The sequence below is a fragment of the Pristiophorus japonicus genome, chromosome 13, assembly GCF_044704955.1.
Source record: "Pristiophorus japonicus isolate sPriJap1 chromosome 13, sPriJap1.hap1, whole genome shotgun sequence".
NCBI classification, from domain to species: domain Eukaryota; kingdom Metazoa; phylum Chordata; class Chondrichthyes; family Pristiophoridae; genus Pristiophorus; species Pristiophorus japonicus.
This window is the reverse complement of record NC_091989.1, coordinates 129,471,033-129,494,849: the sequence shown is the minus strand read 5'-3', so window position 1 is coordinate 129,494,849 and position 23,817 is coordinate 129,471,033. Positions and strand designations below refer to the sequence as shown.

The 23,817-nt window shown below is 40.9% G+C and overlaps 1 protein-coding gene across 7 annotated transcripts in view; it reads left to right on the top strand.

The window, feature by feature from the left end:
* chd9 (chromodomain helicase DNA binding protein 9) overlaps positions 1 to 23,817 on the top strand; it is a 331,271-nt gene that overhangs the window by 166,119 nt on the left and 141,335 nt on the right. For all 7 annotated transcript variants that reach the window (XM_070898009.1, XM_070898010.1, XM_070898007.1 and 4 more), the window contains exons 3-7: positions 7,554 to 7,897; positions 14,157 to 14,277; positions 14,525 to 14,668; positions 18,744 to 18,812; positions 21,781 to 21,836. In XM_070898009.1, coding sequence (XP_070754110.1) covers positions 7,554 to 7,897; positions 14,157 to 14,277; positions 14,525 to 14,668; positions 18,744 to 18,812; positions 21,781 to 21,836 — 734 coding nt within the window. The remainder of the gene's footprint in view (positions 1 to 7,553; positions 7,898 to 14,156; positions 14,278 to 14,524; positions 14,669 to 18,743; positions 18,813 to 21,780; positions 21,837 to 23,817) is intronic.

The window sequence follows — 23,817 nt, the reverse complement described above, 5'->3', positions numbered from 1 at the left end:
CCATTTTCCTAACTGGGAAGCCAGAGTGGGTTTGTCTGCAGTTTGTTTTACACGTGGATAGTCCGCATGACCAGCAGGAAGGTGTGTTTAAGTTGTGCAAGAGGGGCAATGTTGGTTAGTTTCCCTTGAAGCAATGGGACAGATTCCTAACATATGAAGCTGCTGCCCGTATTCTAACTCGCACCAAGTCCCGCTTAACCAACACGCCTGTGCTCGCTGACCTACATCGGCTGACATCACCTCGATTTAAAAATTCTCAACCTTGTTTTCAAACCCTTCCATGGCCTCGCCCCTCCCTATCTCTGTAATCTCTTGCGCATCCCTGATTTTCATCACTCTACCATTGGTAGTCATGCCTTCAACTGCCTAGGCCCGAAGCACTGCAATTCCCTCCCTAAATTTCTCCGCCTCTCTACCTCGCTCTCCTTTTAAGATGCTTCTTAAAACCTACCTTTTTGACCAAGCTTGGTCACCCGTCCTAATATTTCCTTATGTGGCTCGGTGTCAAAATTTGTTTGCTAACGCTCCTGTAAAGCATCTTGGGATGTTTTACTAAGTTAAAGGTGCTATATAAATGCAAGTTATTGTTCATCTAGTGGCCACATTCAATGCCGAACAGCTGGTGGATTTGAACTTTTGACTTTTTGGTTGGAGTGATTTCTTGAACCACTGGCTACTTGTAATTTCAAATAACTTGGATGTGACTAACTCACTACTTGTTTGGTTCATTTCTGCACCCACCCATGTATGTATGTATTTGGGAGCTGCTTCAACTCTTTCTTACCCCCCCCCCCCCCACCTCTAAGGCAGAGTGAGACAGATTTTTGAGCGATAAGGAAGTAAAGGATTATGGGGGGCGGGCAGGGAAGTGGAGCTGAGTCCATGATCTTATTGAATGGCGGAACAGGCTCGAGGGGCCAAATGGCCTACTCCTGCTCCTATTTCTTATGTAAAGCCTGGGGGCTAGACATTCAGTTTTTGGTGATATTGGGTTTTTAATGTCATTTATTTTTAAAAATACGACTAAAAATTTTGCCTTTTTTTAAGGGGATAAAATTGGCAAGAAAATGCATCTGTCGGTAAAAATCGGCATTGCATGAGGATTCACGGTGCAAACTGCGGCCCTTGCCAAAGCCTTTTAACGCCAAAAATACAGGCCCTGGGAGAGGAGAGAAAATGCACACAATTGCAAAAAGAAAAACTGAAAAAATCAAAACATTCACAATGCACTTAACTAATGAATCGTTGAAAAATAATTAAAAAATAAAAACTTTAACTTGCCTCTTTTGAGGTCTTCATACCTACCAACGTTTCTGGGACTTCCAACGCAGGCTTTTCTCGGGTGTTCTTTTTTCACCCTGAGTACGAGTTTGCCAAACTGCCAATTTTAGGCAGTTGAATTTTTTTTGGTATTGCACGTCGTCGATTTGCTTTTTGACGATATTTCAAAACCGCCATTCGTTAACTTTGGCCAATTTAGGTGAGTTTTTTTTAAACGGCAAAAAAGACTAAATGGCAAAAAAAAACGTGCGTAAGGCTGGCCAATTTCTCCCCCTCAGAGTGGGGCAAGCAATTAATGTGTGGTATGGGAAATCTAAAAATCAAATGGGAAAATGAATATTCAGTAATTGTAGCAATGTCAGTTATTTTTCAATGCTCATGAGCAAGGTATTTTGTTAAATTCCTATTTCACAGTTGTATAGTACTTAACACAATTTTGACGCTCTGATTCTTTGGGCACAAGTTTGCTCCCAGGTTAGAACGGCGCATCTCCGTGTGGTGCGCCGACTTTTTAGAACAGAAACAGCGCCTATTATTTACCTTGGTTATTCTCCCCTCCGTCCAATCGATCCAGGCCCTTGGCGCAGTGCAGCAGAACGCGTGGTGGGGGCAGAGCCAGGTCTGGACTCTGAAAACAGTGCCGGGACCTCTACACATGCGCGCTAGAGTGTGCGCGCATGTGCAGTAGCTCCAGGCCTCCGAGGCTCTGTGGGAGGGGCCCGAAGCACACTGCCCCTAGCCCTGGCCGAATGGATTCACCGGGGCGGCGAAAATCGGACTCTGGCCACCCCCCCACCCCCCTGTTCAGCTCCTGCTCTTCTCCTCCTCTCCCCCCCCCCCCCCCCCCCGTTCAGCCCCTCTCCCTCCCCACCCGTTCAGCCCGTCTTTCCTCCCCCGCCCCTCTCCCTCCCTCCCCCCCCCCCCCCCCCCCTGTTCAACACCCCTCCCCTCGCTGTCAGAGAGAGACTCTGACAGAGAGAGAGAGACACTGAGGGGGAGGGGGGGGGCGGTTATGAGCATGCTGTTAGCAGGCTCCCGGTGCTGCAGTCGGTGAGTAGAAACTTAATTTTTTATTTATAGATTTGTTTTTTATTAAATTTTTTAATTTTTTTAGATTATTTATTGGTTGATTTATTGATTTGTTTGTCATTTATTATTGATGATGGCTCTTTATTTGTAAAAGTGAAGTGTTTAATGTTTGTAAACCCCCCTATCTCTCGTTCCCTATGCCTGATTTATAAGTGTAGGCAAGGTTTTTCTGAGTGTACAAAAATCTACACTTACTCCATTCTAAGTTAGTTTGGAGTAAGTTTTCGCTGCCTAAACTTGCAAAACAGGCGTAAGTGGCTGGACATGCCCCCTTTTGGAAAAAAAAATCTGTTCTAAAATGGAACTATACTAACTCACTAGAACTGGAGCAAACTGAATGCCGAGAATTGCAATTTCTAAGATGCTCCATTCTAAATTAGTTGCTCCAAAAAATTGGAGCAAATCAGGTCAAAACTTGAGCCCTTTAAAACTTAACATTTTAACCAATCTATTGGAAGGAAAGGAGTCTCATTTTACTTTACAAAGGCAATTTAATAAATAGAACATGACACCAAAATTTGTTTACTTAAATGCCAGTCGCCAAATTCTAAGGGTTCTTCACTTTTGAAATGAATGTTTTTTGGAGTTTAGTTTTAGTATGTCACTTAAGGTGCCACCTGTTAAGGTTAAACACAGTAATTTCTCTCAAGTGGATGGGCCGATGTGGCCTAGTGTTTGCAAACTGTGTATAAGTGATATTCTGAAAATTGTTTACCTTGAGTCACTTGTAGTTGAGTATTGTGTTGTCTAGGTAGCATAGGCTAGAACAGCTCATCAACATAGGTGGTCCCTCGAACGAGGATGTCTTGCTTCCACACCAAAAGGAATGAGTTCACAGATGTTTCAATGAAGGACCCGACATTCCAATCCTGAACTCGAGGGGTGGAAGATACCTGTGCGTGGATTTTTTTAACGTGTGGTGACCATTGCACATCAGCCACCACACAGGCTTGACAGAGCTAGGCCTTTATCCAATAGCAAGGGTTGACCAGGACGACTGGAGACCTGCTCTGCTGCACAGACCTAATGCGCACACATCACCGTGTGGGCTGGCCTGTGCTGCCCCAGGCCCTCGGCTCTTCTGGGCCCTGTACCCCATTTTCTAATGTTCTGATAGTGCCTTGTTTTTGTTTGTTCTGTTGCCACAATGATCTGGGTTCCATATTTTATGAGAATTGAATGTGGATTCAAATGATTTATCTGTAGGATAGCCAGATAGTAGAAATGGCTTGATTGGTTCTGATTTGTCTTTGTTACTGTCTTAGCACTCTGCCTCTCTTCCCATTAACTTCTCCTCTTCCCAAAGTTTAGATATGCTACTTTGTTCAGTCCATTTAACGGTGAACCTTTACTATTTTGCATAGATTGTCTTTCTTTCTCTCTCTCCAGTTTTTTTTTGCCACTCCCTCCCCTCCAGGAGATGCCAACCATCTCGCTGTGGTACAGTTCCACACATCTCAGTCACCCTCTGGTGCCTCCTAAACCTGACCATAGTTCATGGATTAACCTTGACAGAGAATAAACGGAAGTCATTTACTGGTCGGGGGCATCAGAACTGACCTGCTCTTGGCCTCACCGTGTTCACACACACTCTCTTCCATTAGGGGATCTCTCTAGACAGATCAGGAGTGAGGACCCTGTCGCTTTCTTCCTCCCCTGCCCCTCCCATTTCCTAACCTAGGGTGCCATGGCCAATTGTAACACCCCAACTTGGATTAGTTAACTCTGTGCAGGCAAGATATTGAACTTGAGACCTTTCTGGTCTACTAAATAAGTAAACTACACCTTCTTGACACATGTTTTAAAAATACTAAACAGATGTAACCTTTCTATAGTTTGTATCCTCTTAACTATCACTGATTTTACTAAAAATAAGCAGCAACCTGTTTAAAATATATTTTACAAATCTGTGATATTGTAATTGTCCATATTACAGACAGGACTGATGTTCAACAAGATCAGCTTGGAACTAAAAAATTGAGCCCTAGAAGCAATTAAATGAGGTTGAAATGTTAAACAATATCCTGTGTGTCATCCATTACTATACTAATGAATGCATTATTACAAAATCAGCAATTAAAATGTCATTTCCCAGGCAAAAAAATTTAAATTACGATATTTTCAGTGAAGTGAAATGAGGATTTCTGAGAGTCTGTTGTTTGAATTTAAATGAAGTCAAAAATAATGAAAATAACAAAGAAAAGAAAAAAAAAATTGCAATTCGCTTTGTTTTTACCTCCCCCCTTCTGTGAAATAGCTATTGTAAGATCTTTTGTGGGTATCTCCTGCAAGATAGATTATTTTTCTAAAATAATGTATAGCTTTCTTATTTTATATATAGTCAGAACAGGTTTATGTTTATAGAAAAAGGATTTAGCCATCACGATAAAAAGGAGCGAACGAGGGATGCAGATGCAAGCAGTCCTTTGGGGGGGGGTTACATTTAAACCTAACAGTAACAATGGGCAGCACCATCTGCTGGTCCAAGTGAGCAGCGAGTCGGCAGTTATTGAACGACATTTCTATTCATGCTGATGCATTTTCATGCTTTGGTGCATAATTTTACTTAGCTTTATTGGAGACGAGATTTACAAGCCTCTATTAATTAGATATTCAGAAGTTCTCATATGAAAACAGGATCGTGTGCAGTAGTACCATGTCTGGATGTGCAGTGATAATGTGTTTGGCAGTATTGATTCACAGGGAGGACAAGCGTTGATAAAATCATAATGTGTTTTTGTGAAGAGAAGCGTGTATCTTCCGTGCAGCACACTAACTAGGCCATTTAGCTGTTATTATTCAATGCTTTCCTCACGAGCAAAGCTGGAGGTGAAAAAGCGGAGGGCTAGCCTTTGTTGAATGACAAAATGGCTTCAGTGAGGAGGTCTAGAGGAAGGGTAAGTGAAAGACTGAATAAGTGGGAGGAGGGGTTTGGACTAAAGGCTAATGGGATTGCATAACCTTCTTTTCTACTGGTTGGTGACTGAGTCGCAATGCACCGCCATCTTAGCTGTTGCAGCTTTCTTTAGCCTTGTGTTATTTGTTAGCTTAGGCCTAAAGGTGGCATTTGTTCACAATGTTTCAAAGGAGCTGTTTGATTGCCTCTGCCTACCAGTGCTGCAGCGCTGCTGTTAGGCTGATGAAGCATGTGCAGAAATATTATCCAGTGGAGTGCACTGGCATTGGCCTGAAAATCTGTTTGGAAATGCCTGGTGGCAATTTACTTTGCTGTAGTCAGCAGCTCATTTATGGGTGAGAAACACAGACATGTTAAGATGTATCTTACTGCTGTATTTAAACGGGAAGCTGTTCAGATTCCTGGAAAGGAGCAGTGGGTAATCGTGGTGTCCTTAACATATTTCAAAATCGGTACAGTAGTAATATACTATGAATAAGGCCATCGCTTTGTACTTATTGACAGACAAATAGTGATGAAAAATATTAGTTATACTGGGAGAAAAAGCACATGTCTTATTAAAAAGAGGTTCTATTTAGCTTTTCTATGATTGCATGTACTGTATAGCATGTTAGAATGGTGACGGCTTTAAGATCTTTGCCTGTATCTAAACTGGTCTAAAAAATATTGTTTATGCGGAACTAAAGGGCATTGGTCATTTATTCAATTGTAGTTTTAGATCTTTTGTTCTGTTAATTTAGGTGTATACAGGGAAGTCAATATTGTATATTGTCCTGTTGCAGAAATTTACTGAGCAGTTTGCATCTATTTTAGCGCTTTACCATTTTATTTTTGTTTTTACTGTAATTGTGCGTGCAGAAATGGCAGGTTGTTTAGTTGTGCTATATACCTGTAATGGTCTCCTGAGAAAATCTGAGAGCTGAAAAAATAAACTGCTGTGTTTATGATTTTTGTAGCAGCCTGATCCAGGTTTAACCAATTTAAACTGCAGTGAGCTTTAACTACCATGCTGTCGATTTTAAAGTATATTAAGTGTTTAGATTCATGTTAGCTACATTGGGAAAAATGTCCTCTTTAGCAATATGCGCACATAAAGCACTCATCATTGATTTCACTGCAAGTAGCAAATGGAGGAAATCTTCCCTCATTATGTCATAAAAAATGACCAACGTTTAATTTTCTAAATCTGCGTAAATTTCACTTATATTTTAGCTACATTGGCATTCTGTGTTTAGAATTTCACCCAGGTAGAAGATGCAAAATGAATAAAAGCCATGATAACTTGCTATATTTACTTTAGGGTTCACTCATTATTTGGACAGTAATTTTGGATACAATGGCCAATTTTATGAATAGATTTTTGCATAGCCTAATAATTGACAGACTCTAGGAAGGACAATTGTGCATTTCAGAAGAGCCCAGGTTGAATTCCGTCCTCAAATGTCCTTCGCCGTGATCTACTCTGCTGATTAAATTATCCAGCTCAGGAGTGGGAAAACTGTTGGAAACTTCTTGCCCCTAGCACACCACCTGTCAGCTGATCACAGAACAGCATTGACAGGAGTTACAGAGGTGTCACTAGCTCACGTCATCCCACCCTATTGGGTTAAAAAAAGACCGTTGATGCGGAAAGAGGCAACTTTGAGGAATCTATAGTAATGGGGAGGGGGATTAAAGGTCCTATTAAAGACCTTCATTGTATGTATGTACAGACACTATGTAATTTTCAATGTAGTTTGCGGTCTGTAATATGTACCGTATTCTGTGAAAGAAATGCAATTTACAGTATGGCAATGTATAGACTTGCTCTATACTGTGTGTTAAACATATATATATATATATGGATACTCTTTAACAGGCCCATATGTAATGTGTATAGATGTGCTCGAGTAGCAATAGTCATAATGTGTTTCTGTGTTAGTATTTACGTGTGTATTTTTGAAAACTCTTAAGTGTATATAAAACTGATCATTAGCAAATAAAATGTTTTAGTATTCCTTTGTTTATACGGGATAAATATACACTTGACTCAGATCATCCTGCTAGATCTTGCATGTGAGGAAAGGGGTTAAAACTGTTTGACCAAAAAGCAAAGCAATTGTATAGTGGAGAAAATAATGGTTGACAGTGTTGTTGTTGCATTCTCTCATCTTGCTTTTTCCAATCTCAATAATTTGAATTGCATCTGTATGTATACTACATACCAGTAATAGTTTTTCTAGGAGTAGGTGTAACTAACTTGTATACTGTCTTTTTTTTTCATCAGCCTCCTTCCTCTCATACCACTGTTGATGGTTCCAGTCCACAAACAACGCAAATTGTCAAGTTACAGAATGCACAGCTGATGACTGGAAACAAACAGCTAAAAAAGAAGGAAATGCAGAACAAGCAAGAGAAAGCTAATCGCATCATATCTGAAGCAATAGCTAAGGCAAAGGCACGTGGGGAGCAGAATATTCCTCGAGTGGTAAACCCAGCCTGTTTGTCCACCGGGTCTGCTCGAAAGGAAGAAAGGAAATCCAGCAAGAGCAAAACAAAACAGAAGGATAAAGAGTCAAAAAAATCTCGAACTGGCTTATGTTCTAAATCAAATGATAGAGCAAAAATAAGGTAAGTTGGGATAGCATCTCAGAAATATACAAAACTAATTTGTCTTGCAAATTGATCAGATTAAATGCACATATTTAAAAGTTAACCTTTTAAGTTAGACAAAATCTGTCTATTATGTGTGAAAATATTGTAAAATTTTAGCTTTGAATATTATAAAATAGAATTGGTGAAATACCAGAACCACAGAACAATTATTCACTTAAAATTTTGTTCACTTAAAATAATGAAGGATTTTTAAGCCCAAATGTTGAACCACTGCTTCCTTGTAGTTAATATGGAACTATATGGAATGATACAGCACAGAAGGAGGCCATTCAGCCCATTGTGTCTGTGCTGGCGCTTTGAAAGAGCTATCCAATTAGTCCCATTCCTCTGACCTTTCCCCACAGCCCTGCAAATGTTTCCCCTGCCAAGTATTTATCTAATTCCCTTTTGAAAGTTATTGTTGAATCTGCTTCCACCAACCTTTCAAGCAGTACAATCCAGATCATCATAACTCGCTGCGTAAAATAAATTTCTCATCTCACTTCTGGTTCTTTTGCCAATTACTTTAAATCTGTGTCCTCTGGTTACTGACTCTTCTGGTACTGGAAACAGTTTCTCCTTATTTACCCTTTATGAATTTGAATACCTTTATTAAATTTCCCCTTAATCTTCTCTGCTCTAAGGAGAACAACCCCAGCTCCTCCAGTCTCTCCACGTGACTGAAGTCCCACATCCCTGGCACTATTCTAGTCAATATCCTCTGCACCCTCTCTAAGGCTTTGACATCTTTCCTAAAGTGTGATGTCCTAAAAAGAATGACCTAAATTAAATCAATGTGAAAGAACATAATGCTGACGAATATGAGCAAACCAAAAAGTTATTTACCTTTTAGAAACAGATTTATATTGGACCAATTGAATAATGCTGCTAGCCCAAAAAAATGGAAGCAAGGAAGGGTCAAGAAAATCACTTTGTTGGTCATTTCTTTAAATGTGGTGGTGTAGACGTGGTCCTGGATTTAGTGTTGAAAGAGTTCTTGTAGAGCAGTATTATCTTGTTGAAACATATTTATAAGAAATATAATTTGCCCAGTCTTCCAGATTGAAGATTCTATGGTGCAACTCTGTTGCCTTCTAGTTCCTCCTAATGCTGGGAACGAAAATCAGTTAATTGTCTAAATGTGCAGGTCCTTAACGTTCAGTGAAGGGACTACTTTTTTTTAAGTGATGGAGGTGGGGGAAAGGATGGTGCAGGGCTTAACATTTTGGAATAGATTTTTGTCTTTACCATCTGGGAAGGAGCAGAGTGGAAAATTAGGTGGGAGGTTCATCTGCCAGTAATGGAGCTTGCCTCATTTTCCTTTTAAATTAACAGATGGAAAATGGGGTGGTCTCTATTAAAGATGTGGGACCCTCCCCACCCCCACCCCCACCCAGTATTGCTTTTTACAATCCCATCAGATGCTAGAGATGAAATCTACTGCATTGTCCTTTAGCCCTGGGCACTGCTGTGTATAGTTTCAGCTTGGTGGTTAAGGAATACTCTGGCTGCTTTAAGGATTGTGTGTGGAATGAGTTTTGCCTGTCTCGCTCTGTTTCCTAGTGGATGTGGATCTACAGCATCAAACCAAGCCACAAGAGCAGTTAATATAGTAAACCTCACATTGATGTGATAGGATGTAGGTCTTCTGATGTTGCGGTTAAGGTGTACATTGTTTTGGCTGAGTAAGGTGAGCTTCGCTTTACCACTGGCAATACTGTACTTGGAATATTTGATCCTGGGGGTTAAAGTGGAAAAGCCTTTTGTTCTTCACTATTGACACCCCTAACTTTGATAAGTACCAAAAGTTACCTAAAATGTAATCTAAAATTGATATATGTACTAAAGACTTCCCCTACTGATGACCAGCTTAAGAGTAATGGATAACCTCGCCTGGTTTAACTCACCAGGCTTAGTTTTAATGGTTTTCAGCTGTTAAATACTTAAGTACAGTCCTCAAGATGTAGCTCAATGCACTTTTTACTAATGCTTTGGAATTGATTGCTTTTAGAAACTAGATGAATGCTGGTAATTATATAGCTGATTCACTTAGGACATTTGTGCTTAGGTAAAGGATTTTATAAATGACTGCAAAATGGAAAATACCAGTCATTACATTGTTCAACAACTTGAACAGAAAACACACTGCTTGTGTATAGGATGTCTAAAATATGCTGCTGTCTGGAGATGAAATTCTCCTGAAGGGGAATGTAATTTGTGTGCTGAGAATCAGGAAAAACAGTCAGGAAATATTTTAAGCTTGAATCAGAACTTTGTTTTTCTTTTACTTTTGGTGAATCTTTGTTAAGCTAAGGGATGTCAGTGCTGGGAACTGAAAGATTTTCCACTCTGTGTTTCATGTCATTGTCGACCATTTCCAAATCAGTTTTGTTCAGTTTCGACGCAGACTGAAGGTCCTTTTGCTCTAGATCTGTACCCAAATGCCAGTCTCTGAAGAATATCACTTAGATGCCTCTTTTTTTTTAAAGTTTATTTTCTGGATTACAAACAGATTGTAATTGGAAAAAGTGAAACTGGCAAACAAACAATGGTCCAGATATAAACAATTTAAAAACAAGAAAAAATTTGTGTCCTGGTTTTCACAGATAGGCTACTGGTGTATATTCTTGACTTAGCATTTACAAGAGGATACACTGACCACCTGATTGGGCATATTTGTCTAGTAATTTCACAAGCTTGAGGCCTGAGGCAGACATTGATTGGGAGCTGCACTGCTGGACAGGAATGCACAGCCTCTCTGCTGCTTTTGGATTGGGTCACTTTTGATCGGATTGTGAGTTGCTTTTAGAAGTGGAATTTTGCTTTGGGGCATCTAAAACCTAATAGGTGTGTAGGGATAGAGCAATAATATGGTCCTTCCCTGGCTTTTATAACATTATTTCCTTTAGTTTAAGGAGGCTTTTGCTGTAATAAAGTATTCCATAGAGATAAGCAATGTGACTGAAAGTGTAAGTATGTCATACACTGCAAAAGAACAGAAAATGAATAACTGTGTTGACATTTAAACATAACTTGAATACATCTATCATATAAATGTGTTGAATCACAGAATAGTAAACATAGAAGTCCAGTTGCTCAATAGTATTCATCCGAGAAAATGGAAAATACTCCATTATCCAATTGTTCCTGTTCAGCACTGTGTAAATGCATGGAAAATGACTGTCTGAGAAAACAACCCTTCAACGATGTCAAATAACTGGCACACACTCTATATTCTTGCAGATACAACATTTGAATCTTATTGTGATGAACTCTGAAATTACAGACATGTTAAAGTGTGCATTTTTATTTTTCTGACTCCGATTAAACTCCATTATAGTCTACGAGAAGAGCTCCAACCCCAATATGATGCACTTACTCCACAAATTTATAATGATCGTTGTCATTCTCAAACAACATTCTCACTTCAGTAAAATACTTGAATTGTTGTCTAAACGTTGTTTAACCGATGCCAGTATTAAATGTATTGATGCGTTTCTATGAGTGGTTTCATCCATGTGAGGGGCATGTAGTGAACAAGTACAAATGGTAATGAAAATGCATGCTGTTTAGCATTAGAAAAATAGCTCCATAGTTCTAAGAAACCTAGATGCTGAACTAATGTAATTTTCCAGTTTGGAAATTTATTGTTCCCGAGTTAGAATGTGGTCCCACTGAGCAAGGTAGCATTAAATGGTCAAATATGAAGATATTGTCAAAAAGATTAACAAACACAGCAACAATACATTTTATGAATCTGTTTAATAAAGATGCATTTCAGGGATATAGGAAAAAAATAGGACATCTTGAGACTAGTTCTGAATATGGACTAATATCCTGTCCTGCTCTTGCAGCAATGACTTCATCTTGCCAAGGAGTGCCCAAGTTAAATTCAGTGTAAGTTGTTGTATTAGCCTCCGAGTGCTAGCACATATTGGATTAGCCTAAAAATATAATGGCCTGGATTTTGCAATCAATGACGAAGGAACAGCGCTCGCCATTTACTATGCTGACAGCTGCCCACAAACCCTTCTCTGGCTTTTGAGCAGCAAATTACTGTCTGATCCAGCACGGCGTCCTCTACGACGGGTCTGTGACATAGCTCTTCAACCAATCAGATTGAAGAATCCTCGCTGATATATGCAGAGGCTAAACCAGGCAGTATATATTGGATTTAATTCATGTGCAGAAAGTGAAATAGAGAGGGAAAGAAAGAAGGGAATAAGAGAGAGAAATAAGAGAGATACAAAGAAAAGTTTTTTTTTTAAAAAAAGACCTTTTTCTATAATTAAATTCTGAAGGAATGAACCTCTACACTTGTAAATTAAACTTTCAGGGCCAGAGGTGGTGGTTGGCAGTAATTGTGAATTATCACGCTGTTAAATTTACTTACACCTGAATGCAGCAGTCCTAACATTTTCTGGCATGTTTAGTGGGTACCGAGTGGATAAGTATCGTAACGTCACGCCCTTACATGTATGTGAATGCTGAGTCTGTCAGCAAAGTTCTGTTATAGTGCAGCCCGTGGAGAAGCAGGGTAACTCGGACAGCAACTTCCTTATTTCTGTGTTTAACTTGTAATATGCGCACTCTGGAAGTCGCTGTCCAATTTATTCCATGATAGTGGTGAGCGTTGTTAGTCTCTCCATTATTCTCAATGCAAAATCCAGGCCATTTTTTAATTTGGGAACCCTTACCCCACAAAAACCAATTCCTTAAAAGTATTTGCATCATATCTAACCTCTGCTTTTATCACTCTCTTGACCGCCCAACAGTTAAAATGGATTCTGGCTGTTTATTTGTCATGGAAAACTGAACTGTCTCCCCAAATTCCCATTGAATTTGTAAAGTGACAATACTTTCCGCTTAACTAAACTTAAAAACAGTCCATGAAGTTTTAAAACCTTTGTTTTGCACTGGTTCCTGTTACCCTGGAGCCAGAGAGAAACAGAAGCAGTGTGAGGCTGCCTCCTTCAGGTGGTCTCGTGTCACCTGCCTGTATAAGGGTGGCTGCAGATCAGAGGTACACTGTAATGTTTGCATTGATGCACACTAATCTACCCGGTCTATTCGTCAGTGTTGCATTGTTAAACATGTATGCTTTCCAAATTTGCAAAACATTTGAATTGATGAACCAGTTCAGTTGTGTTATGCTAGGTGAATAATTTACTTTTAAGTATCCATTATACTGTTTTTGTTCACATTTAACCGCATCATTGTGATGGACAAATAACAAATAATACATGTTCACTACATTATACAGTTCAATATTGATCACACTCATTTTTTCCAGTTTGGTCACCAATGATTTTAGTGTAGCTTGTGTTGCAATTGAAGTTCCTGGTATCTGGGTTTATCTTCTAAAATTTTAATGGACATAAAATGTTGATTTTTTTTTTTCAATAACACTCATTGAAGTGTGTGTGTGTGTGTGTGTGTGCAAAATATCAGGTGCTGCCAACACTCAATGGCCAGGTTCACACACAAATAATGACTACTTGGGAGACTGAAATTCAATCTGTATCTCATCAATGAGGGTAAGGGATGGCTGGAAAAAAGAAAACAAATGAAAGACATCAGGGTTAGAAAAGGAAAATCGGGCAGAGTATCTAACTCACTATCGCCCGTATTGCTATTGCCACCATCTAATTTCTATCCTGTCATCTTGCCTTAACCACAACATTTGATCATGCTTAAGTATGATGGCAGCCAAGAATTCTATTTTTGTGAATATTCCTGCAAGTAGGATCTGATACCAGTGAACAGCAACACTGGGTCCAAGTGAAATGACTTTGAGCTATCAACACTGTTCCTGGTGGACATAAATCCATGGTGCAAAACTGTTTGTGTTAATTGGTAGTTTCAGACCACAAAAGATGACTGCTGTGATAATGGGCCAACATAGTGGTTCACTGGGGAGAAATGCTTTGTGGTGTTTTGACATTTTAAAAACTCTGCATTAGAATTGGTGATATCAGGAACTGGGGCACTTTTACATCTTTTTTACATTGTGCACAGATGGAAAAGTATCGCACTCCCCAGCAGTGATGTTTCTTCTCTCGTGACCACAAGAATGAACCAGCTATTCCCCACTCTTTTCCTCCCGTTCCCTCTATAAAAAAAAAGTGCTGTGCACAATGATATTTTCAACTTTTGCATTAGTAAATTAATCCAGTATGAGCATAATGGTTACGTGTGGTGGTAGATCCTAATTTATTGACAATTGATTCAACAGCAAAATCATAATCACGCTGGGCAAGAAAAAGAAAAGGAAGAATGACTCATCAGAAGAGGGGTCGGATACCGAACAGATTCCTACACCATCAATAAAAAAAGAACCCATCTCTGGATGTCAAGTAAGATTTCAGGGGAGCAAAATTACCTGTTAAAATACCTAATGGCCATGGATAAATACAAAACTCTAATACACTTCTCAATATGTCATTACCTCTAAAACAAATCATTTGTTCATAAATGTAACAGCATTAAAATGCTTAATAATTTTAATCATGTAATGTATTCAGATCAAGGTATTGGCTATTTGTGGGATGTGTATATATGGAAAAACTAACATTGATTTTAAGATAGTGATTAATTTTGCAGAAGAGAAGATCGAACAGACAAGTAAAAAGAAAGAAATATAACGAAGACACTGGGATGAAGATTTCAGATGATGATGATGGATTGGCTGCTAAAGGGAAAGCGAAAGCTGTTCTACCTGCTGAGCAACCTGTGCAGTTATTTGTGGTGAGTGGCCATTTTGACCAATTGTAGCATACTCTTAATGACTGAGGAGTTTGTGGAAGTCACTAAAATAAGTTGATAAATATTGGCAGCTGTAGTAATTTAGCCTACTTGTTCTGTACTGCATCTTTTTATTAAGGTGTGCGTTAATTATTAAACGTTGACAATTACCCTGTCTATTCAGAACAAGTTGAATGGAATATCCAATGTTCTTTTGCAATATCTGAAAAAAATACTGTTTACATTAGAAATATAGAAAATAGGGGCCGGGGTAGGCCATTCGGCCCTTCGAGTCTGCACCACCATTCAATAAGATCATGGCTAATCATTCCCTCAGTACCCTTTTCCTGCTTTCTCTCCATATCCCTTGATCCCTTTAGCCGTAAGGGCCATATCTAACTCCCTCTTGAATATATCCAATGAACTGGCATCAACAACACTCTGCGGTAGGGAATTCCACAGGTTAACAACTCTCTGAGTGAAGAAGTTTCTCCTCCTCTCACTCCTAAATGGCCTACCCCTTATCCTAAGACTGTGTCCCCTGGTTCTGGACTTCCCCATCATCAGGAACATTCTTCCCGCATCTAACCTGTCCAGTCCCGTCAGAATCTTGTAAGTTTCCATGAGATCCCCTCTCATCCTTCTAAACTCCAGTGTATAAAGGCCCAGTTGATCAAGTCTCTCCTAATATGTCAGTCCCGCCATCCCGGGAATCAGTCTGGTGAACCTTCGCTGCACTCCCTCAATAGCAAGAATGTCCTTCCTCAGATTAGGAGACCAAAACTGAACACCGTATTCCAGGTGAGGCCTCACCAAGGCCCTATACAACTGCAGTAAGACCTCCCTGCTCCTATACACAAATCCCTAGCTTTGAAGGCCAACATACCATTTGCCGCCTTCACCGCCTGCTGTACCTACATGCCAACTTTCAATGGCTGATGAACCATGACACCCAGGTCTCATTGCACCTCCTCCTTTCCTAATCTGCAGCCATTCAGATAATCTGCCTTCGTGTTTTTGCCCCCAAAGTGGATAACCTCACATTTATCCACATTATACTGCATTTGCCCACTCACCTAACCTGTCCAAGTTACCCTGCAGCCTTTTAGCGTCCTCCTAAAAGATCCTCTCGGAATGAGTGATCACAATATGGTTGAATTTGTAATACAGATTGAGGATGAGGAAGTTGTGTCAGAAACGAGCGTGCTATGCTTAAACAAAGGGGACTACAGTGGGATGAGGGCAGAGGTGGCTAAAGTAGACTGGAAGCAAGGACTAAACGGTGGCACAATTGAGGAACAGTGGAGGACTTTTAAGGAGCTCTTTCATAATGCACAACAAAAATATATTCCAGTGAAAAAGAAGGGTGGCAAGAGAAGAGATAACTAGCCGTGGATAACCAAGGAAATAAAGGAAAGTATCAAATCAAAGACCAATGCATATAAGGTGGCCAAGGTTAATGGGAAACTAGAGGATTGAGAAGATTTTAAGCAACAGCAAAGAATGACTAAAAAAGCAATAAAGAAAGGGAAGATAGAAACTTGCGCAAAACATAAAAACAGATAGTAAAAGCTTTTACAGATATATAAAACGGAAAAGAGTGACTAAAGTAAATGTTGATCCCTTAGAAGATGAAAAGGGGGATTTAATAATGGGAAATGTGGAAATGGCTGAGACCTTAAACAATTATTTTGTTCCGTCTTCACAGTGGAAGACACAAAAACCATGCCAAAAATTGCTGGTCATAGGAATGTGGGAAGGGAGGACCTTGAGATGATCACTATCACTAGGGAGGTAGTGCTGGACAGACTAATGGGACTGAAGGTAGACAAGTCCCCTGGTCCTGATGAAATGCATCCCAGGGTATTAAAAGAGATGGCGGAAGTTATAGCAGATGATTTGTTATAATCTACCAAAATTCTCTGGACTCTGGGGAGGTACCAGCGGATTGGAGAGCAGCTAATGTAACGCCTCTCTTTAAAAAAGGGGGCAGGCAAAAGGCAGATAACTATAGGCCGGTTAGTTTAACATCTGTAGTGGGGAAAATGCTTGAAACTATCATTAAGGAAGAAATAGCGGGACATCTGGATAGGAATAGTGCAATCAAGCAGACGCAGCATGGATTCATGAAAGGGAAATCATGTTTAACTAACTTACTTGAATTCTTTGAGGATATAACGAGCATGGTGGATAGAGGTGTACCGATGGATGTGGTGTATTTAGATTTCCAAAAGGCATTCGATAAGGTGCCACACAAAAGGTTACTGCAGAAGATAAAGGTACGCGGAGTCAGAGGAAATGTATTAGCATGGATAGAGAATTGGCTGGCAAACAGAAAGCAGAGAGTCGGGATAAATGGGTCCTTTTCCGGTTGGAAATCAGTGGTTAGTGGTGTGCCACAGGGATCAGTGCTGGGACCACAACTGTTTACAATATACATAGATGACCGAGAAGAGGGGACAGAGTGTAGTGCAACAAAATTTGCAGATGACACTAAGATTAGTGGGAAAGCGGGTTGTGTAGAGGACTCAGAGAGACTGCAAGGAGATTTGGATAGGTTAAGCGAATGGGCTAAGGTTTGGCAGATGGAATACAATGTCGGAAAGTGTGAGGTCATCCACCTTGGGGAAAAAAAACAGTAAAAGGGAATATTATTTGAATGGGGAGAAATTACAACATGCTGTGGTGCAGAGGGACCTCGGGGTCCTTGTGCATGAATCCCAAAAGGTTAGTTTGCAGGTGCAGCAGGTAATCAGGAAGGCAAATGGAATGTTGGCCTTCATTGCGAAAGGGATGGAGTACAAAAGCAGGGAGGTGTTGCTGCAACTGTATAAGGTATTGGTAAGGCCGCACCTGGAGTACTGCGTGCAGTTTTGGTCAACTTACTTGAGGAAGGATATACTAGCTTTGGAAGGGGTACAGAGACGATTCACTAGGCTGATTCGAGAAATGAGGGGGTTACCTTATGATGATAGATTGAGTAGACTGGGTCTTTACTCCTTGGAGTTCAGAAGGATGAGGGGTGATCTTATAGAAACATTTAAAATCATGAAAGGGATAGACAAGATAGAGGCAGAGAGGTTGTTTCCATTGGTGGGGGAGACTAGAACTAGGGCGCACAGCCTCAAAATACGGAGGAGCCAATTTAAAACCGAGTTGAGAAAGAATTTCTTCTCCCAGAGGGTTGTGAATCTGTGGAATTCTCTGCCCAAGGAAGCAGTTGAGGCTGGCTCATTGAATGTTTTCAAGTCAAAGATAGATTTTTAAGCAATAAGGGAATTAAGGGTTACGGGGAGAGGGCGGGTAAGTGGAGCTGAGTCCATGACCAGATCAGCCATGATCTTATTGAATGGCGGAGCAGGCTCGAGGGGCTAGATGGCCTACTCCTGTTCCTAATTCTTATGTTCTCCTCACAGCTCACACCGTCACCCAGTTTAGTGTCATCTGCACTGCCATGTCATAGCTTCCACTTGTAGGAATTATTTCATTCTCTTACTGTTAGATTTTCAGAAGAGTCAAAGTATTTTGTAATGTCAAATTTGCCTTGATTCCCAACTATATCCCTTTTGGTGTATTATTCAGGTGCCAGTGTTCACATTTCCCTAGACAGCAATGCGATCCATTGTCTCCAGTATTTCAGTAACAGTCACACAAACTGACATTTATTTTGTAGCTATATCAATGATAAAATAATTTTCTTACATTTTTCTGACAAAAGCATATGTTAGAGTGAAATCTGCTATCTCTCCCTTTTCGTTTTTAGGTCTGAATGAATGGCTAAATGTACTGTAAATATTAAGTGCAATTCTAACAATTTCAGAATATCAGTGTGATATGTTGATAATATATGTGAATTGGCCTAGTCAAAGGACAATACAATCTAAAAAGGGCACCTTATTGAATCCAGAATTGCATTTTATTGCTTGTTGTTCAAATTGCCTTTTTTTCATAAAATTTGTCGTATATTTAAGGTACATTAGTTCTCAAGCCATTTAGTTGTAGGAGATGACAATGAATTAAAATGTCCAGGAATTCCATGTTTGTAAGACATTGTTTAAGAATTGGCATTTCTCCCTAGGAAAACCCTAGTGAAGAAGATGCTGCAATTGTAGACAAAATTATGGCTTCAAGACTAGTGAAAAAAGAGGTGAGAAGTTTTACAGCATGGAAATTACTCTTTCTTCTACTTCGTTTTATTTTGCAAAAAAAGTTCCTTTTTTCCTAAATGATAATAATCCCAAAGTTTTTAGATTTGCTTAGAAAGTTATATAACTCATTTTGTTAACTTCTAACCAGTCCTGGTAGCCTTTATCTGCACAAGATGATGAGGATCATCCAAAGTTAGTGCTCGTCATTCAAATGATCCCAATCCTAACCCTACTGGAGATCCAAAGTTTGGATAATCAGTAGTCCCCAAAGTGTTCTGATCAGGAGCAGGTGCAACCTTATGGATTGTAAATGACACCCTCAGTACTTGTTCTGTTGGCATCTATCTGTGCAAATTCATAGTCGGTGGTCATCAAAGTCGTCAAAATAATTTAAAAGAAATTATTTATAAAGTTTGAAGTTTGGTAGTTTATAAAATATTTACAAGACTAGTTAATCTCATGCGGCGTTGCTTGCGGACAAAAATCTTGAACCCAATTTTGAAATGTTAAGCAGAACATTAAAAGTAATCTATATTAACTCCTATTAATTTGTACTTTGCTCTCCATTATCAGTTTATTTTAAAAATGTATTTCTTATATTTGGCTTGCTATCTTTGGTTCATTATTAGAGGGGAAGCTTATGAAATGCATAACTTTCTGGTTTAGTCAGAGGATGCAGAAGATAATGGTTGAAGGATCAGCATCTACATGAAAGGAGGCGATTAACGGGGTATTGCAAGGATTGTTTTAGAGCTATTCTTTTTAATGTGTATTAATGATCTGGAGGGAGGGACTCTGACAAAGCTCTCCAAGTTTGCAAATGATCCCAAATTGGGAAAGGCTGTGAAGAGCATGGGGGGAAAAGTAGGTGAGTTGTAGCGGGTGATGATTGTTAGATAAGATACCTAGGATGGAGTGGAAGTAGATGATGTTACAAATTTCAAAGGAGTGATGGCTACATTTTTGACAGGGCATGAGAAGCAAAGTAGTATATGAAACCTTTGAGCTTTGTGACCAGCCCAATGAATATAAATGATCTTTTCATGTTCCTAAGGGCATTGAGAGATGCTCTGCTTTGGAGGGGGATGGAGGGAGGGAGTAGGGTGGTTCAGGAATGTAGTTAAGTATGTCCAGTGATGTGCCACAGCAGCTTGTTTGGGGAGACCAGGACAAATTTAAATTATTTCTGAAATTGGTCATAGGTTTTTGTTTTCTCCCCCAGAAGTTAGCTTTACTGGCGATTGGGGTGGGTAGGACAGGTTGTGTGTCTAACCGATAAGATGAGCATCAGTGGAACGAACTAATGGTTTTTCTTGTCTTCCTTGTCCTTCTTTTCATTGTTGGTGATTATCCTTCTTTTGTAATCTCTATCATTGCTTTAAAATATGTCAACTTGTGCAAAATTGTGTTTTGCATTTAACAACCTGTTTTTGTTTTTAACAACCCATATGTGTGTTTCTAAATTGTCTATTTGTGTTTTAATAGCATAAATTGAGATGAAATCATACTAGGTTTTTAAAAAAATTGAAATCCTGCATTTTTCCAAAAAGAAAGGTGGGAAAGCAGCAAACAGCAAATGTTGAGGTTGGGAAGGAGGGAGTGAGTGGTGACATCCTGAACCTGGAGTTGGCAGGAATAGTTGGGAGGCTTAGACTTGATGAAGGGAGAGTTGTGGGATCAGTGCTTATAGGGAAGGTAAAAGTGGTTGGAGTTACTATTGTGGCTAAGAGGGAGCAGTAAGTGGGGAGATTGGACTACTGCAGGATGGGACTGAGTGAAGCGGTTCGGAATCTGAGTTTGTATGAAGGCTTCTGGGAATTGTAATCTAGTTGCTTGGTCATGTTACATCATTCTTGCACTTGAATTTCACTCTTGGTGCATATGTGGTGGACTATAGACTCAAAGTATATAACAGACCATAGATAATTTTATTACAGAGACTCCTACTGGTGTTCATTATATATACTTGTTTCAGTCCTGTGCTGTAGAAAACACTGACCGCTCTCTTGAAACAGTTAGATTCTCTTGCAAAATTAACTCAGCTTAAGGTCTATACACTTCACTAAGCCAGTGTATTTATCCATAGTTCCAAACAGGATGTGATGGAAGTGTTCTAATTGGTTAACTTGCAACCTTGTTTGAGCTGCTTGCTTTATCGTCAAGGTAGAGGTAAAGGAATTTAGGTTCAGGTATTTGTGATTAGCATCTGTTGTGTGGTTCAAGCCAAATGCCATTATATCTGCAGGATGTGATTGATGGTCTTGCCTGTGAGAACTAACAGTGGCAGAGCTTCTCACAGTTGTGGATGGTCCATTGGGTGTCTGTTGAAGACCTTGATAGGCAGCTTGGTGCCCAAGCAGAGAGGAATTGTTTGCTGGACTGCTACAGCTCTCCAATTTTTCCGAACCTATTGGGAGAGAAGCTGGAGACTATGTTGGAGATTCACAAATAAGTTATGTTATTAACACTGGTCCAAGTTTAGTAATACTAGGAGAGTTAGAAAAGTGTCATGTCTTTTTTATTTTGTGCCCAGTAAGTTAGAAGTTCTGAAATTGAGTGTAGTCTGATGTATTGACTTTCTGCTACTTTAACTTTTAATAAACCTGATTTATAGGTTATTGCCAAAATCGCACGATCTGATAATGTCTATTCACACAAGAGGGCTAGTGTCAATTTATTGAGATAATCGTAACAAAGGTTTGTGTTCGACCGCTGGGTAATTCTATACTACCAGATAATTGGTAGATCAAGTCACACTTCAGTTCATAAGGAGCACAAGCTCATGATGAGTGTGGCCTTTGGTGCTGGGCACGAGAAATATCTGGTGATGCTCTAAACGTGTAACAGTAGGACCCTCTTTCAGACTGGTCTAATATTTGATATCTGATTTTTTTTTCCAAAATGCCTCGTATCTATTTATAATGTACATTTGACAAGTCATTTTAATCAGAAGGCTTCTTTGTCTAGGTGGCCATGGGACATATGGCTGATGTTGAAGAGTTCTTTGTTAAATACAAAAACTAGTAAGTAAACTTTTTTTTTAAGATATCATGATCCCACTACTTCAGTGCTAAAGGCAATGGACATTTAATATTCTGATTAGTTTTGGTATTTACATTGTGATGAAGTTTACATATGTGTCACCTAATTAACAAGAATCCAAGTAGAAAATTGTGTGTGTTTACATCTCATGGATGGACAGAATTTTGTGTTGCAAAATGTGTTTGAGAAACAAAAACTGGATTGTTGTAGAAAGTTAAATGAAGATTAATGGCTCCCACCAGGAGGACAAATTGGATTCCCAGACATCTGGGACATTCTAGCATTATTTCTAGCAGCTGGCTATTGAACGGAATTGGTGGAGGCGGTGAGCAAGCTTCCAACCCGTTCTTTCAATTAGGTGTGAAAAGACTTGAGGAAGGGGAAAACAAATAAAGTGCAACAGACAAAAAATGTAACCTGGCACTGATTTATATTGTGAATGATGATGGAAAATATTTAGGTATGATTTATTTTGCTTTCAAGAGGTTTGCTTCTGACTGTATATGTAATATACATACTCTACCTGTGCAATTTGCACAGGAAATCACCACCACAGCTGAAACATGGGGCCCAAGTTTCGGGCCGCGCCTAGAATGGCGCAGCCCCGACCTGGACGCCTGTTTTTCGCGCCACAAAGTGCACCTAAAAAAAACTTCCAGATTCTCTGGCTTCCTGCTGGTCCTCTGGCCATCGGCGCGGCGCAGCACGAGCTGTGGGGGGCGGAGCTAGGTCCCTGCACTGAAAACAGTGCCGGGACCTCTGCACATGCGCGCTACAGTGGGCGCGCATGTGCAGTAGCTCCAAACGGCCAAAACTGTGTGGGAGGGGCCCGAATGGCCTCACTGGGGCTGCGTGCATAAGGCTCCTCCAGCTTCTGCTTCCTCCCAACCCGACTCGACTCCCGCTCCCCCGGACCCGACCGCGACACCGACCCGACTCGCGCTCCCCCCACCCCCCCCCCACCGGACCCGACCCGACCCAACGCCACCTACCTCTAAATCTGGTGCTGGGGACAGGCCCTGCCCGAAGTCTTGGGCCCGGCCCGTTCAGTCTGCCCCTCCACCCCTTCTCTTTCCTCCCCCTTCTCATTTCCCCCCCTTCTCCTTTCCCCCCCTTCTCCTTTCCCCCCCCCTTCTCCTTTCCCCCCCCTTCTCCTTCCCCCCCCTTTTCCTTTCCCCCCCCTTCTCCTTCCCCCCCTTCTCCTTTCCCCCCCTTCTCCTTTCCCCCCCTTCTCCTTTCCCCCCCTTCTCCTTTCCCCCCTTCTCCTTTCCCCCCCCTTCTCCTTTCCCCCCCCTTCTCCTTTCCCCCCCCTTCTCCTTTCCCCCCCCTTCTCCTTTTCCCCCCTTCTCCTTTTCCCCCCTTCTCCTTTTCCCCCCCTTCTCCTTTCCCCCCCTTCTCCTTTCCCCCCCTTCTCCTTTCCCCCCCTTCTCCTTTCCCCCCCTTCTCCTTTCCCCCCCTTCTCCTTTCCCCCCCTTCTCCTTTCCCCCCTTCTCCTTTCCCCCCTTCTCCTTTTCCCCCCCCTTCTCCTTTCCCCCCCCTTCTCCTTTCCCCCCCTTCTCCTTTCCCCCCTTTTCCCCTTCTCTTTCTCTTCTCCCCCCCTTCCCCTTCACCCCCCCCTTCCCTCCCCCTTTCCTCCCTCCGCCTTCCCTCCCTCCCCCTCCCCTCCCCCTGCCCCCCCTCTCCCCCTCTACCCCCCTCCTCCCCCTCTACCCCCCTCCTCCCCCTCTACCCCCCTCCTCCCCCTCTACCCCCCTCCTCCCCCTCCCCTCACTGTCAGAAACACAGACACTGACAGAGAGATAGAGACTCTGTCAGAGACACACTGTGGAGGTGGGGGGGAGGGGTGCCATCCCAGCACGCTGTTGGAGGGCTCCCAGTGCTGCAGTCGGTAAGTAGAAAATGTTTTATTTATTGATTTAAAAAAAATATATTTCTTATTAATTTTTTTTGGATTGATTTATT